The sequence below is a fragment of the Sardina pilchardus genome, chromosome 3 (genome assembly GCF_963854185.1).
Source record: "Sardina pilchardus chromosome 3, fSarPil1.1, whole genome shotgun sequence".
Classification (NCBI taxonomy): domain Eukaryota; kingdom Metazoa; phylum Chordata; class Actinopteri; order Clupeiformes; family Clupeidae; genus Sardina; species Sardina pilchardus.
This window is the reverse complement of record NC_084996.1, coordinates 20684502-20698844: the sequence shown is the minus strand read 5'-3', so window position 1 is coordinate 20698844 and position 14343 is coordinate 20684502. Positions and strand designations below refer to the sequence as shown.

General features: G+C 42.1%; 1 protein-coding gene across 6 annotated transcripts in view; it reads left to right on the top strand.

Moving 5' to 3' along the window:
• The window catches only part of LOC134077013 (SUN domain-containing protein 1-like), a 47583-nt gene extending 37982 nt beyond the window's left edge, over window positions 1–9601 (top strand). For all 6 annotated transcript variants that reach the window (XM_062532362.1, XM_062532360.1, XM_062532359.1 and 3 more), the window contains 6 exons: window positions 102–413; window positions 877–961; window positions 2063–2178; window positions 2695–2862; window positions 4910–5002; window positions 7495–9601. In XM_062532362.1, coding sequence (XP_062388346.1) covers window positions 102–413; window positions 877–961; window positions 2063–2178; window positions 2695–2862; window positions 4910–5002; window positions 7495–7611 — 891 coding nt within the window. In that variant the 3' untranslated portion in view covers window positions 7612–9601. The remainder of the gene's footprint in view (window positions 1–101; window positions 414–876; window positions 962–2062; window positions 2179–2694; window positions 2863–4909; window positions 5003–7494) is intronic.
• Window positions 9602–14343: the final 4742 nt, after the last annotated feature.

Genomic DNA, 14343 nt, shown 5'->3' with positions numbered 1-14343 from the left:
TACTGTGAGAATAATGCTATTCATTTGGTCAGTGCGTCAAAAATGCATGCGAATCTGTATGTGTTTGTGCTTATATGTGTGTGTGTGTGTGTGTGTGTTAGGTGTCTGCCCAGGTGTCTGCGCAGGTGAGCGCGGAGGTGCGGCGTGAGCTGCAGGCTCTGTTCTACGGCGGCGAGGCGGGTGCTGGGGCAGGTGCGGGGGCGGACGACGCTGGGCTGCCCGAGTCTCTGCTCCAGTGGCTGTCCGCCCGCTTCATCCGCGGAGACGACCTGCACGCCTCGCTCGCCGCCCTGGAGAAGAGCATTCTGGGTAACGTGTCCCTGCAGCTGGAGCAGAACAGGCAGCCCGCCTGCGCCGAGACGGTCACGCAGAGCGTCACACACACTGCCCTGGCCGCAGGGATGAACGAACAGGTGAGTGTGTGTGTGAGAGAGAGAGATACAACCAGACTGAGAGAATACTGAGAGTGAGAAATGCTGTATGCGTACGACTACTCAAGAGAGACACTTAAGCCAGCTCGTCTCCTCTGAGAACTGTAGATGCGTCACTCACTCTGGCCACTCGGAGTGTGTGTGTGGGGGGCGGGGGGGGGGGGGACAGAGAGAGAATATTGGATTTCATGGAAAATTCGTAAATGTCACTGGAAATGCCAAAAGGCCTTTCAAAAAACGACTACATTGGATTGTAATTTATTAAGTTGAAAATGTCCTTTTATGGACCTTTTGAAATCTGAGTAATAAATCTGTTCGCCCTACTTGAAGCATGATTGAATTTGTTCAATCAAATTCAAAGCGAACGTGATGAGCACGGGGGCCTGAAGTGACCTTAAGTGACCTTTAACCCTGTGCCCTCACCCTTCCCTCTCTCCTCGTGTAGGATGTCCACCTCATCGTCCAGAACGCCTTGAGACTCTACTCCCAGGACCGCACCGGGAAGGTGGACTATGCCCTGGAGTCTGGAGGTACACACACACGTACACACACACCCACACACACACACACACACACTAATGCACAGCCATACATATACACACACACACACACACACACACACACACACACACACACACACACATTTTAGTCACCTTCATTTATGCATCATTCCCTCAGTTTGCCTTGAGATGGGAGAAATATGAATTTCAATGAAACCCATGAATAGGACTTCCTGCTTTCAATGATGTAAAATGATGATTTTTACATCATTGAAAGGAGGAAGTCCAACATTGAAATCCGTATTTCTATCATCTCAAGGCAAACCGAGGGAATGATGCACGACCATTCAAAAACATGACTGGTTTTCTAAAGATACAAAGCTTAATGCTAATCGGTGTCCCTTTAAATGCAATGCAATTGACCCAAGGTGCTCAACTACCACTATTCTGCTCAGAACACATGGACAGTTCTGAGGGTCTTTCCGTACGGACGGCCAGTGTGTGCACATTGGTGTGGCTGGCTTTATTGGGTGTTGGTCATTGTGATCAGGCCTGAGTCAGAGCAGTAGGCAGTCACACACACACACACACACACACACACTCAGACACACACTCGTGATGTGTCTTACACAAAGTGGTCAGTGAGTGCAGGGTCTGGGGGAGGTCAAAGGTCACGCCTAAATCCTTGGTAATTTCAGAGATTAAAAGATAAATGCTCACTATCCAGGGATTGTGTGTGTGTGTGTGTGGGAGAGAGTGATGGTTGAGAATGATGGTTTTCACAAAACCACACACACCACCTTTTTCCACTTGTGTGTCAAGGTTTTGCAGAGTTAGGAGCACTTTAGAACAGTTAGAGTGTAGAGCTACTCAGCATGAAGCTTAAAAGATAATAGTTTAAGAGTTTGTTTTAGACGCTCAAGGCGTAAAGCAAGGTAACAAATGACCCTACCCATGCCTGAATTCCAGCACGGTGCCTGACACCTGTGTTGATCTACACCTGTTCATCCACACCTGTGTTGATCCACACCTGGGATCAGATACACCTGTGTTGATCTACACCTGTTTATCCACACCTGTGATCTGCTACACCTGTGTTGATCCACACCTGTGTCCTCTGTGTGTTGTCAGGTGGCAGCATCCTGAGCACTCGCTGTTCGGAGACCTACGAGACCAAGACTGCCCTCATGAGTCTGTTTGGACTGCCCCTCTGGTACTTCTCTCAGTCCCCACGCGTGGTCATACAGGTGAGTACACACACATACACACACACACACACACACACACACACACACACACAAAGCTAAATGTGTAGTATAAAGTCTTAGACTTGTTTGTAGTGATAAAAGTGAAATGTGTTTATAGCCATTGAGGTTTTATTGAACCAGATGAAATGGATGAAGGGGGATGCTGTAACTAGTCGCTCCTAGCTGACCACTAACCTGCATTGGGTAATCATTCATCCTCAAAAGGAATGGTAGATTAACACATCTCTCTCTCTCTCTCCCTTCTCTCCCTCTGTGTCTGTCTCTCCCCATCTCTTTATCTCTCTTTCTCCATCTCTCTTTCTGTCTGTCTCTGCCTCTCTCCCTGTCTATCTCTCTCTCTCTCTCTTTCTCTCTCTCCTTGTCCCCCCCATGTCTCCCTCTCCCCCCCCCATCTCTCTCTCTCTCTCTCCCCATGTCTCCCTCTCTCCCCATCTCTCTCTCTCTCTCTCTCTCTCTCTCTCTCTCTCTCTCTCCCCCTCCCTCTCTCTCTCTCAGCCTGATGTGTTCCCGGGGAACTGCTGGGCCTTTAAGGGTTCTCAGGGCTACCTGGTGATCCGTCTGTCCCTGAGTGTGCTGCCCTCCTCCTTCTGCCTGGAGCACATCCCCAAAGCCCTCAGCCCCACCGGCAACATCAGCAGCGCTCCACGACACTTCACCGTCTACGTAAGACACACACACACACACTCTCAAATAAACAAACACACACAGTCAAACTAATAAACACACACACACACACAAACACACACACAAACCCACACACTCAAACAAGCAAACAAACACACACACATACACACACACACACACACACACACACGCAAACAGTCAGCACATCACCTGAAGATCATATGTCCCTGATTTGATAATAATTATTATTCTATCTAATCATGGTTCAGGATGCGCATCACGGGTTTCCATTGTTGTTGACCCTTTGATTAGGGACCAGCGGTGCTAGTCTTATTCTTGCCCTGATGCGCTCTGTATGTCCAGCTGCCCTTGCACAGGCATGCAAACTCCTCACCTTTCGGCGAAATTCGCCGTTTTGAATCAAAAATAGGTGACTTACATGGTTCGTGCAGATCCGATGAGAAAATATTTAGGGGGGGGGGGGGGGGGGTCAAGGTGAATTGAATTTACAACTGAGTTTAGAAATCATGCGAAGACGCTAACGCATCTTGAGGTGTTTCTAGAGCGCATTTAAAACGTGTCTGATCAGCAAGGGATGCGTGAATGTAGCCCCTATGCGTTTAATAAACATTAGTGGAAGCTGACAAAGACGCAACGCGAACAGAAAGCGCACGCCAAGTATAGCCTCTGATGTGAGCGCAGATAGATCGTCTCTGAGATGTCAGGTGGAATATAGTGATTCTGGCGAGAAGAGATGCCGAGGGATTTCACAGGTGGGCTAGTTAAAACTTTCAACTTTAGAAAAACAATATTAGAAAAAGACGCTGAGATTAGTGTAGCAACGTAGCATAGGTTCTTTTCTTCTCATGATGAAAGTTAGCGAAATTAGACAAACATAACGAGTTCTTTTGATGAAGAATGCGTGCAGTTTGAACCATCTAGATCGGCAAAAGGTGAAGCAAATAGGCAGACTTTATCAGTATATCAATGGCTAATGTGACAGTTGAATTAAATGCTCATAAACTGGGCTGGTTCGTTTTGTCCAGAGACGTAGGCTAGTTGATTGACATGATAATGCTGTCTTTAAGAAAAGTGGGCCCTGTTACTCGAAGCACACTGCGCATAGACCTTACGCAAAGCCTACGCAAAAGATATGCAACTCAAATTATTCGTAACGTAGCCAAAAAAAAGTGGCGACTGCTTCAGACCACACAATGCACGTAACCGTTTGAGTTATGTGTGTGACTTGCAACAATTTTCAGTAACACCCGGATCATTACGAGTTCATAAGCCATGCGTAAATTAAATTTACATTTGATTGTCGAGTTACAGGAGGACCCTGATCAGTAGCCTAGTCTGTGCCTACAGTTTTTATGAAGACAGTTCACATAACTTTATTGGTTGGTTAAACACACTTGCACAATAGCCTAAAAAACACAATCTGTTGTAGCCTAGGCTGCATATTAAAACTTTTTAAAACTATTAGAAAAATTAAAGCCTATCTACCCTATTGTATATAATAATATTAGTTTGAAATAGTGTGTGTCTCAAGCAAGATTATTGATTACCTGGTTTGGTCCAACAAATATTCAGACTTTTCCTTATTCTGATAGTTTAAGTGTCCATTAGGCCTATGAAATCATCAGAAATGTGTAATAAGTACATAATAAGTGCATAAGCACAGACAGAGAGAGAGATAGTAAGAAAGAAAGAATCGGGTCCCTCACACTTTGGAAGATTTGTTTCCATGTTTTTTTTTTCGTTTTTTTTCGGGGGGGGGGGGTCGGAGAAGAGTCTCACCTTTTTCACCCCTGACCAGTTTGCATGGCTGCTTGCAAAACTTACATGTTTAAGGCAGATTTGCAGCAAACTTGTGGGTGATATATGCGAAACAAATGCGTTCACTAGAAAATATTGCCAGAAGTTTGCCAATGTTGGTCACTAGAGGCAAACTTTAGCAAATTTGCGGCAACTGTGTGTGTCTTTGCTGGCTTTGAATAACTGTGTTGATGTTGGTTTTAGATATTTTAATTGCTTTGTTGGTTGGTAAATCACTGTGTGTGTGTGTGTGTGTATGTGTGTGTAGGGGCTGGAGGATGAGTACCAGGAAGAGGGGAAGCTACTTGGAGATTACACCTATGAGGAGGATGGCGAGTCTCTGCAGACGTTCCCAGTCATGGTAACACACTACACACACACTTAACACCCTCTCTGTCTTCCCCTCACACACACACACACACACATACAAATTCACAAGCACACTTAACACTCTCTTTTTCTCCCCCTCAAAGGCATGCACGTGCACACACACACACACACACACACACACACACACACACACACACACACACTTCACTCTCTACCTCTCCTTCCCTCACAAAACTTCTTATTCATTCCATGTCCATTCAACACAAGCATAATTTTTTGTCCAAACAGTCCACAGCCCTCCATGTCTTATGACTGTCATATGATCTCAGCCTGATATGTCATTTCCTTGCTGAGATCTGCCTTCTCAGTCGTGAATAGACAGGCACTAGTTGCAGCAGTTGCAGCAGTATCCAGCAATGTGAACCACTTTTAAAAATATTCCTCTCCTACTGTACAGTACCCTCCAGAATTATTGGCACCCTTGGTAAAAGTTGACTAAAAATAGGTCTAAAAAATAATCTTTAGGTGATTTATTGTACTCCCACAATGAAAACAACGAGGAAAAATACACCCTTCAAGGGAAGCAAATTTATTCTGAGAAAAAGGAAAATCTCATAAAGAAATAAATGTTTTTAATAAAAACACGTCACTCACAATTATTGGCACCCCTACTTGTAATACCTTCTTAAACCTCCCTTTGTCAATAAAACAGCATATAATATTCTTCTCTGACACCCCATTAAGATTGAGAATACAAAGTAAGGGATTTAAGACCATTCATCTTTACAAAACCTCCCCAGATCGTCCAGATTGCTAGGTCCACACTTGTGCATTCTTCTCGTTGACTCATCCCACTGTTTTTCTATGGAGTTTAGATCAGGGGACTGCTATGGCAATGTCTGAAGCTTGATTTTGTGTTCAGTAAACCATATTTGTTTTGATCTGTGCATTTGTTTTGGTTCATTGACCTGATGAATGATCCAATCATGACCAACTTTTAGGGCCTTGGCAGAGATTGTTTGATTTCCTTTGAAAATGTTCAGGTTTTTCTTGGTGTTCATGATGCCATGCACCTTAATTAGGTTCCCAAGGCCTTTGGGAATTAAAACAGCCCCACAATAGCACAGCCCCTCCACCATAATTCTGATTAGGCATGGGGTTCTTTTTAGTATAGTCATTCTTCTATGTACGCCAAAGACACCTTAAGTGTTTTTAGCAAAAGAGCATAATTTTATTTTCATCTGACAATAGACCACACTCCCAGACATGTCATGGTACCATTCAGTAACTCCTGCCATTTACATTGTTCATTAAATGACTCTACTAGCTTTAACCTGACATGCTGTCTAAATAATCTATTAGCAGTGAGGTCACTTTTGAAGATTTTTGGGGGGGACTTGGTGACCCCAAGATGATAGCTTTGTCTGTAACTCTCAACAGTGGTTCTTATGGATTTTTTTGCCTATCATACCATCCTCTATACTGTGCGTGGGAGCAAAATAGCCATGGGTCTTTGTCCAAGCATGTTTGCCACATTTCCAGATGATTAGAACCTTTTAGTCATCATTTTAACTGAAAATATAGGCATTTTCAACAAAATACCTAGTTTCCATAGACATTCTCTTACTTACAAATGTCAACATAATTTCTTTTTATTTCAATTTAGTGTATTCTCTTGTCTCTCCAATGTTGAAAAATGACTAGAGGATTTAGCCTCTGAGTGACTTCATTTTCATACCATAGTGAAAAAGAACGTCATGAACTACTTCTGAAAGTTCACAGACACTCTGATTTACTTTAAAATGTTGCATTTACATAGGAAAATGCTCCTGTTAAATGTTGTACATAATATGTTTCAGGGGTGCCAATAATTGTGAGCAAGCTGTTTTTGTTAAAAATATTTATTTCTTTATGAGATTTTCCTTTTTCTCAGAATAAATTTGCTTGCCTTGCAGGGTATATATTTTCCTCATTGTTTTCATTGTGGGAGTACAATAAATCACCTAAAGATTATTTTTTATACCTATTTTTAGTCTTTAACTTTTACCAAGGGTGCCAATAATTCTGGAGGGTACTGTATCTCAATGAAATGTTTTTCGAAGGTTGGGTAGGACAGTATTTCCATTGTGATATTAGATTTCTACTATATCTGAAGAAGACCACACGGTCGAAACGTCATTATTCTGTGCTAAAGAAAAGAAAAGAAAACTAAACAGAAGGATTTCAAGTGTGCGAACCTTTTTCCATTTTTTATGATTTACCCTTGTTCTGCACCTTGACCTGGGATGTGCACAAACTTTTTTTACTATAACTGATATTAGATTTCTACACATGTTACCACCAGTATACTACTACATATTAGTCAGTGTAAATATACAGCAAAACAGATATGGTTGCATGGAGACAGCCATAAGACATGGGGCGCTGTTTGAACAAAAACTGAGATCATGGTGTCAAGATTGTGTGTGTGTGTGTGTGTGTGTGTGTGTGTGTAGTGCTCACGTGCCATCTTTGCCTTCGCAGGAGAAGAATGAGCAGGCCTTCCAGATCATCGAGATGAGAGTGCTGTCCAACTGGGGTCATCCGGAGTACACCTGCCTGTATCGCTTCAGAGTCCATGGGGAGCCCAGGCCCAAATAAGGACCGGCTCTAGGAACCCTGTATGTGTGTGTGTGTTTGTTTGTGTGTATGTGTGAGTGTGAAAACGGTGTGTGTGTGTGTGCGTACCAAGGACATGTACATAGAAAGAGGACAAGAGTGAGGACTGGGAAGAGTGGACGGTGGAAGTTTTTATACGAGGAGGACTACGTACGTACGTCAGAATGGACAAGATGGCCGTCATGAATGTGTTATAAAACTAAAAGACGGGGACAGTCATTTCTAATGGAGGGTAACAGAAAGAATAAATCCTGAAAGGATTTTAACGAGGAACAAACAAAGGCTGACTGACTGAACGATTCAGGGAAAGAGAAGTTTGAGCGCGACGGAGCTATATTCTCCTAGTTCAGTTCTGCTCACTAAATACAAACCAGCTCTTGCACTGAACCAGACCTTTATGGAAGGGAGTCAAGCAGGCCCCACCCCCACCCCCCACCGACATCTATGCCCTGAGAATTACGCCGACAACCTTTGTATGGATTAATTTTGCTCTTTGAACCTCATGCTTCAATGGACATCTGGAGTTCAGCTTTCTCTCTTTTTTTTTCTTTTTTTTGAGAACATTTTGTAATGTGTTTCAAAAGGATCTGTGCAGACAGGCTTGCCACTCAACCCTCCAGTTGTGACAGACACACTCTCTCCAGCTCGCTCCCAAAAACTCACAGACACACTCACACACACTCTCTCTCTCTCTCTCTTTCTCACTCTCTCTCACACACGCAAACCCACACCCACACTTACACGTTACTTATCATCTGTGGAAAATGTTACTCTCCCATCCTAAGCCCTGATTCCCTATTTAAGCTACTCTTGCTCATGCTGCTATATTGTACAGGACCAGCATGAAGTGTTTTGTTTATGTGTGTGTGTGTGTGTGTGTGTGTGTGTGTGTGTGTGTTGTTTGTTTTGTTTTGAATCTCATGTCGAGTACAGCCCACTGTGTTTTACTTTACTTTTTACATTTGTACTGACAGCCATAAACCACAGTGATGCTTTGGATTTCTATTCTATTTTTTTGTAGACAGTCTGAATATGCTCAGGAGAAACTGTGGCGTGTGTGTGTGTGTGTGTGTGCACTTGTACATCTCCATCTTATCGGTCACCTGTTCCCTCTGTCTTTGCTTTCTCCTCCCTCTCTCTCTCTCCCTCTCTCACACACACACACAAACACACACAAACACATAAACTCTACAACACACAAACTGGAGTAGGTCTGGAGTGCATCTAGCCCGTACACACAGAAAGCCATCTATCTGTTTATATTTTTTTACATGTATAGAGTCCAGTCGACAGTCCATTTCATGAATTAAGGTCACTTATGTTTTTAGGGCAGGTCTAATTAGCCTAATTAAGTCTTTACTGCCGCTGCCACTCAGCAGGAATGTAATGTATATTTCACTGTCAATAGCAAGCCCTTTATTATCCGCCTATATCAGTGTTGCTTTACAAAAAAGGGTACCCTCTGTCATCATGATTATAATTATTATTGTAATATTATTACTCATTTTAATTATGTTGTGCAACTTTTTTTTTTTTTTTTGATAGAGAATGCTGAAGAATGCACTGTTGTGACTTGTTAAAGAATATATGTATATTGCAGAAAAGTCCTAAACAATTTGCCAGAATGGTCATTAAATGCGGGGGAGGAATTGGATAAGGGAGGATGTGGTAAAAAAAAATACTTCCTTGTCCTCCAATTTGTAGACCTAAAAGAGTCTCCAAATGTAAAAAAAAAAAGGATTTGTTCACTATTTATTTGAATTGAGGTCAGCTATTGAGAATTAGGACTTTGTGCAGTGTATTTTTGTAAAATGCTTCTCAGTGCATTTTTTGGAAACCATCTATAGACAGTAAGGTTTTGTTCCAAAAAAAATAATAATTAGATTTTATTTTTGTTGCTGCTGTCAGAAGATGGGTAAACTGCTATGGAATAATGTTCCAAATAAAACTTTTAATTTTGAGCGCTTTTAAATTGTGGTATCTTGTGATTTACTGTCCTGTCACTATTGGTTGCCATGACATACTGTATGCGTTGAGAAACATGGCTCATGATGAAACCTGTTACCAACATGGTAGTAGAGTCTGTAGACAGAGCCGTATATAGAGGGTATATACTGACACCTTGTGGTAGAGTCTGGTTACTAACAAATACCACTCCATCACAGCAACAATGTATTTTTATCTATCCTCCCTTTCCTTCCTCGGTCCTCATTCCCGCTGATCTAGATAATGAATGATGGGGCGGCAACAATGGGATAGTCTATCCAGTGTTCTTTATAGATCAGTGGGAACGAGCCTTGAGGACTTATAGCATCGAGGAAAGAGGTTAAGAAGTGGCCACTGTCACACATCTTAGTCAAATCATATTACATGATGAGTAGTCTGCGAGGCCCTCAGTCATAGCCATTGGCTTGCCTTTTCAGCAGCCTCAGATAACTCTTACATTTTCCTTCAATTGTTTTTAGAATTGCTTTAAAAAGCGTAAAATGTTTTGCTATGTTGCTTTGGTTAAAAAGCGTAAGCCAAATGTAACGTAATGTAGAGTAATAACTCCTTTACAACTCCTGTTAGTGACCCTCCTGGAAAACCCAACTCCAACAGTAGTGCTGTGGCTACCAATAGCGCCCTATATAGGTCACTAGCTACCAAGCCTCAGCGGCGACCTCCACTGGTCTTGTGTGTGCTTGCCAGCCTCATTCCCTTGCGTCTGCATGCTACAGCCTACAGTTCTGCATACTTATGCATACTGCATAACTTCTTCCTTTCAAAGGCTTCCTTCAGACAACACACTCACACTCAGAACACCAGGGAACACCATGTCTGTTGGAACTTGCAGTTGCCTCCCAATATCCACCAGAAGTGTCCAGCCCTATGCGTTGCCCACTCTTCCTAAGCTGCTTGCATTTGGTGCCACTTTTCTGTCCCTCTTGCTTAAAAAAAATGCAATGGTCTCTGACATTCACCAGCAAAGAGCAAAAAATGTTGTTACTACAACAGCTATTTTGACATCAGAATTGGCTTTATTGGCCAAGTTTAAATAAAATAAACAAGGAACTCTGACTCCAGTTACAGGCTTAATTACACAATACACCACATGTAGAATTGATAAGCCTATAGTGGTGTTTCTCAACACTGGTGTAACATGAGGCAAAATAAGGTGTGACCGCAATGGAATTTGGAGGAACCCATTGAACAACTTCTTAATTTAAAGAGCTCAGTCAACATCATGTTTGCACATGCCTATCGCTGTGGTATCACCTCATATACACTGAATGGAAAAAAAATATGGGCATGAAAATTATCGCCCTTCTTATAGCCTATAATTACAGAACCCTGGAAGGGTCATTGCAAGATATTTTTGGTGTATATCAAGAAAATGTACAACATGGTGTGTTCATTTTACTAAGTCGTGTACATGTTTTACTAAATAGTGCACTCATTTTACAAAATTGTACCATCATTTTATTTTTGTTAAATGCGCACATCATTTAGTAAATTGTGCAAACTATGTAAATGTGAACTATACAAATGTGAATGACACAATATAGTAAAATATGCGCACAAATTTGTATATGATTAAGTGAAATGTGTACACAATTTACTAAATTGAAAGTTAGTAAAATGACCAAACAACATACCAAATTGTGCATACAATCTAGTAAAATGAGACTACACTTGAATGAGTTAAAATGAGTGCACATTTTTTCGATATACAAAAATGGGCTCCTGGGCTCTATGCGTAAGATGGTTTATTGATTGATTGATTGATTGATTGATTGATTGATTGTCCTTTATTTATCCCCAGGGAGGAAATTCTTTTGCTACCTGGCAACCACACAACAACAAACATCAGTAGTACGCAGGGGGTCAGGATTTGGAGGGTTAGCTTCAGCCAGTTAGCATGTCATTTGGCCGCCGACATCTTTGAAAAAATGGCGTTCCATGGTTGTACCATATCCGGCACCAGCGCATGCACGAGACAGCTCATGCACGAGCTGTCTCAGCTCATGCACGAGTTTCGATTTCGGCACGAGCGTCCTCGCGCGTCCATTTGATAACGCATTCTAGAAGACATAAATAAAATGACTGACGACTAGGATTAAGTTACCGATACTTGATGCCTGTGCATTATCATTATACCAGGCTTTGTGAATAAAAGAAAAAAGCAAATGTCGTTCTAATAGGTTACTATTATTTGCATTAGACTATGTATGAGTTGGCAAGGTATGATAAGACATTCTAGGAAATGCGAAGAAATTCTCTAACTAAACCCAATTATTAACCTACTCGCTGTCGTGTAGGCTAGGCTAGGAAAACTATTTTAAAACGCTCAGCTGCAGACCTGTAGCCTAGTTAATAACAACGCAGCGTTGGGGGTCACAGCCTACAGTAGATAACGGTAAAAGTTTCCGACAGTGACAGCAGACTTAAAATGTATGCTGCTCGAAACATAACACATGGATGCGCGCTTCTACCGGTAAGCCTATAATATGCGTTGGCTTCATTTCGTCTGTCTACAAATGTAGGTTTAAACTGCAAATTCACACTGGGTGCAGCACAAATAGCATATCTGGTATCCACACGTTTCTTACATCCCATGTCTACTTAGTATGAGTCATTTTCGTCGGGTAGACAGCCTATTGCGCACATAACATCCTAGGCTACAGTCAGTTCAAAGCATTTACTGTGGGGATCATATTTATGTGTATGCTAAGTGAATTCTTGCTCAATATTGACTCGCCATGTTTATTATATCATGACATATGAATATCACATTAGGCTATAGGATTTCGAGACAAGGGGCAAACTTCTCCACCACCATCCCAACTCAAATAATTAAATACATTTGCGCCTGTAACGATAGGAGCGCGTTCACGAACACCTTCTCTCACTCTCCAATCTTCATCAACGATGTACCTATGTTGTCTCGTTGTAACGTGGAGCCTAATTGGCTCATTCTAGCTGGTGACGGAAATGGACACCCATGGAACGCCATTTTCTCAAAGATGGCTGCGGCCAATTTCAAACTTTTTTGGCTGAAGTAGCTAGCCTAGCATCGGCCATTGAAATGAATGGGGGCGGGACTTAGTCCCTCTCTCCAGTTCTTATAATACCTCCATGGTAGTACGTAGCGCTCTATGATCTTTGGTTGACACTTAAGACAGGTCACAGTACAACATACATTACAAGAACATATAAATAGAGACAGACACTGAAAGGACAGCAATCTCATCAACATAAATCACAGCAACGATAGTTAACAGCTCTTGTTTATTTGAAGTCTGATTGTAGGAACTAAGGACCTCCTACATCTCTCTGTGAAGCCTTTGGCTAGATGTGATTGATTGATTTAATTTAATGACCACACAGCCAGACTGGTGGAATTTGTTTTCAGTACAGCTTTTTGATACAGGTTCCAACATTACATTAAACATATAGTATAACATACATATACACACAGACAGACGCATTAATACATGATACATAAGGGTCATACTTAATCCACAATCCTCAGCTTCATTGTTTTGAAGAGGGTTGTTCTGGAGGTGATTGTCCTGTAATGCCTCCCAGAGGGCAGTAGCTGGAAGGCGTAGTGTGCAGGGTGGGTGATATCAGTGATAATCTTGTGGGCTCTGCGTATTGTCTGTTTGTGGTAGAGTGATTGAAGGGATGGTAGGGCTGAACGGGAGGCTCCTATACCACTTTTAGTGAAAATGCTATCGCTTTGGACAAAGGCGTCTGCTAAATAACTATAACCATAACCATAACCACAATGCTGTACAAGGGCTGGTCATCCCTTGACAGCACACACCTCATCTTCCTCATCACTCTCAACCCCAACATACAACAGCATAAAAAAGAACCCTTGCCAGAATCCCATGGTAAAACATGTTTAACATAGGCCTGCCCTGACCATATCAAATGACCTCAGTTTCAAAAGGAAGAACAGTCTAGACTGGGCCTTCTTGAAGCTGTTCTCCCTCCAGTTGGTCCCCCTATGGACACCAAGGTATTTATATGGGGGTACTACCTCTACTGGATGACCTCTGGTAAGTATAGCAACTTAATCAGTAACCATAAGTCTGTGTGCCTTTGTTTTGGTTTGACCTTTGGTGTACTTTAGCCCCACAAAAGGATGACATTTGACCCATAATCCTTAGGGATGATTATAGGGGATTCCAGTTGAACTTAAACAAAAGAAGGAGAAGGGGAAAAAACAACAGCAGACTACATCAGAAAGTTGTATCCCGCCGTCCCTGTTGAACTGGTTTGGCTGCCTACTTCAGAATAGGAGCCATTTAAGGCTTAAACATTCAACAGATAAATGTAGGCCATGCTTAAATGGCAAGGGCTGACACTAAATCCAGACCATCAAAACTGCTAGACTCATATGCAAATGCTTACTAAATTTGTATGACAAGACAATAATAATCGTTGTGCATTTGACTTCCCCAGAATACCCCAAAGCAAGCAGGAATAATCATTACTGAATGATACACTGTTGCAATAACATGAATGTCACTTGATACTAGTGGGTTATAAATGTATGTGATAGAAATGAGATAGAATGACAACATCCAATACCATTTTTGGGGTAGGCCTACATTGCACTTTCCAGACAGAAATATCCCCAGAACAGGACTTTAAACTATTAGACGATATCTTAGACCTCTGAAGCACTGGTCGTAAACTGCCACGATGATGTGCTGCAAA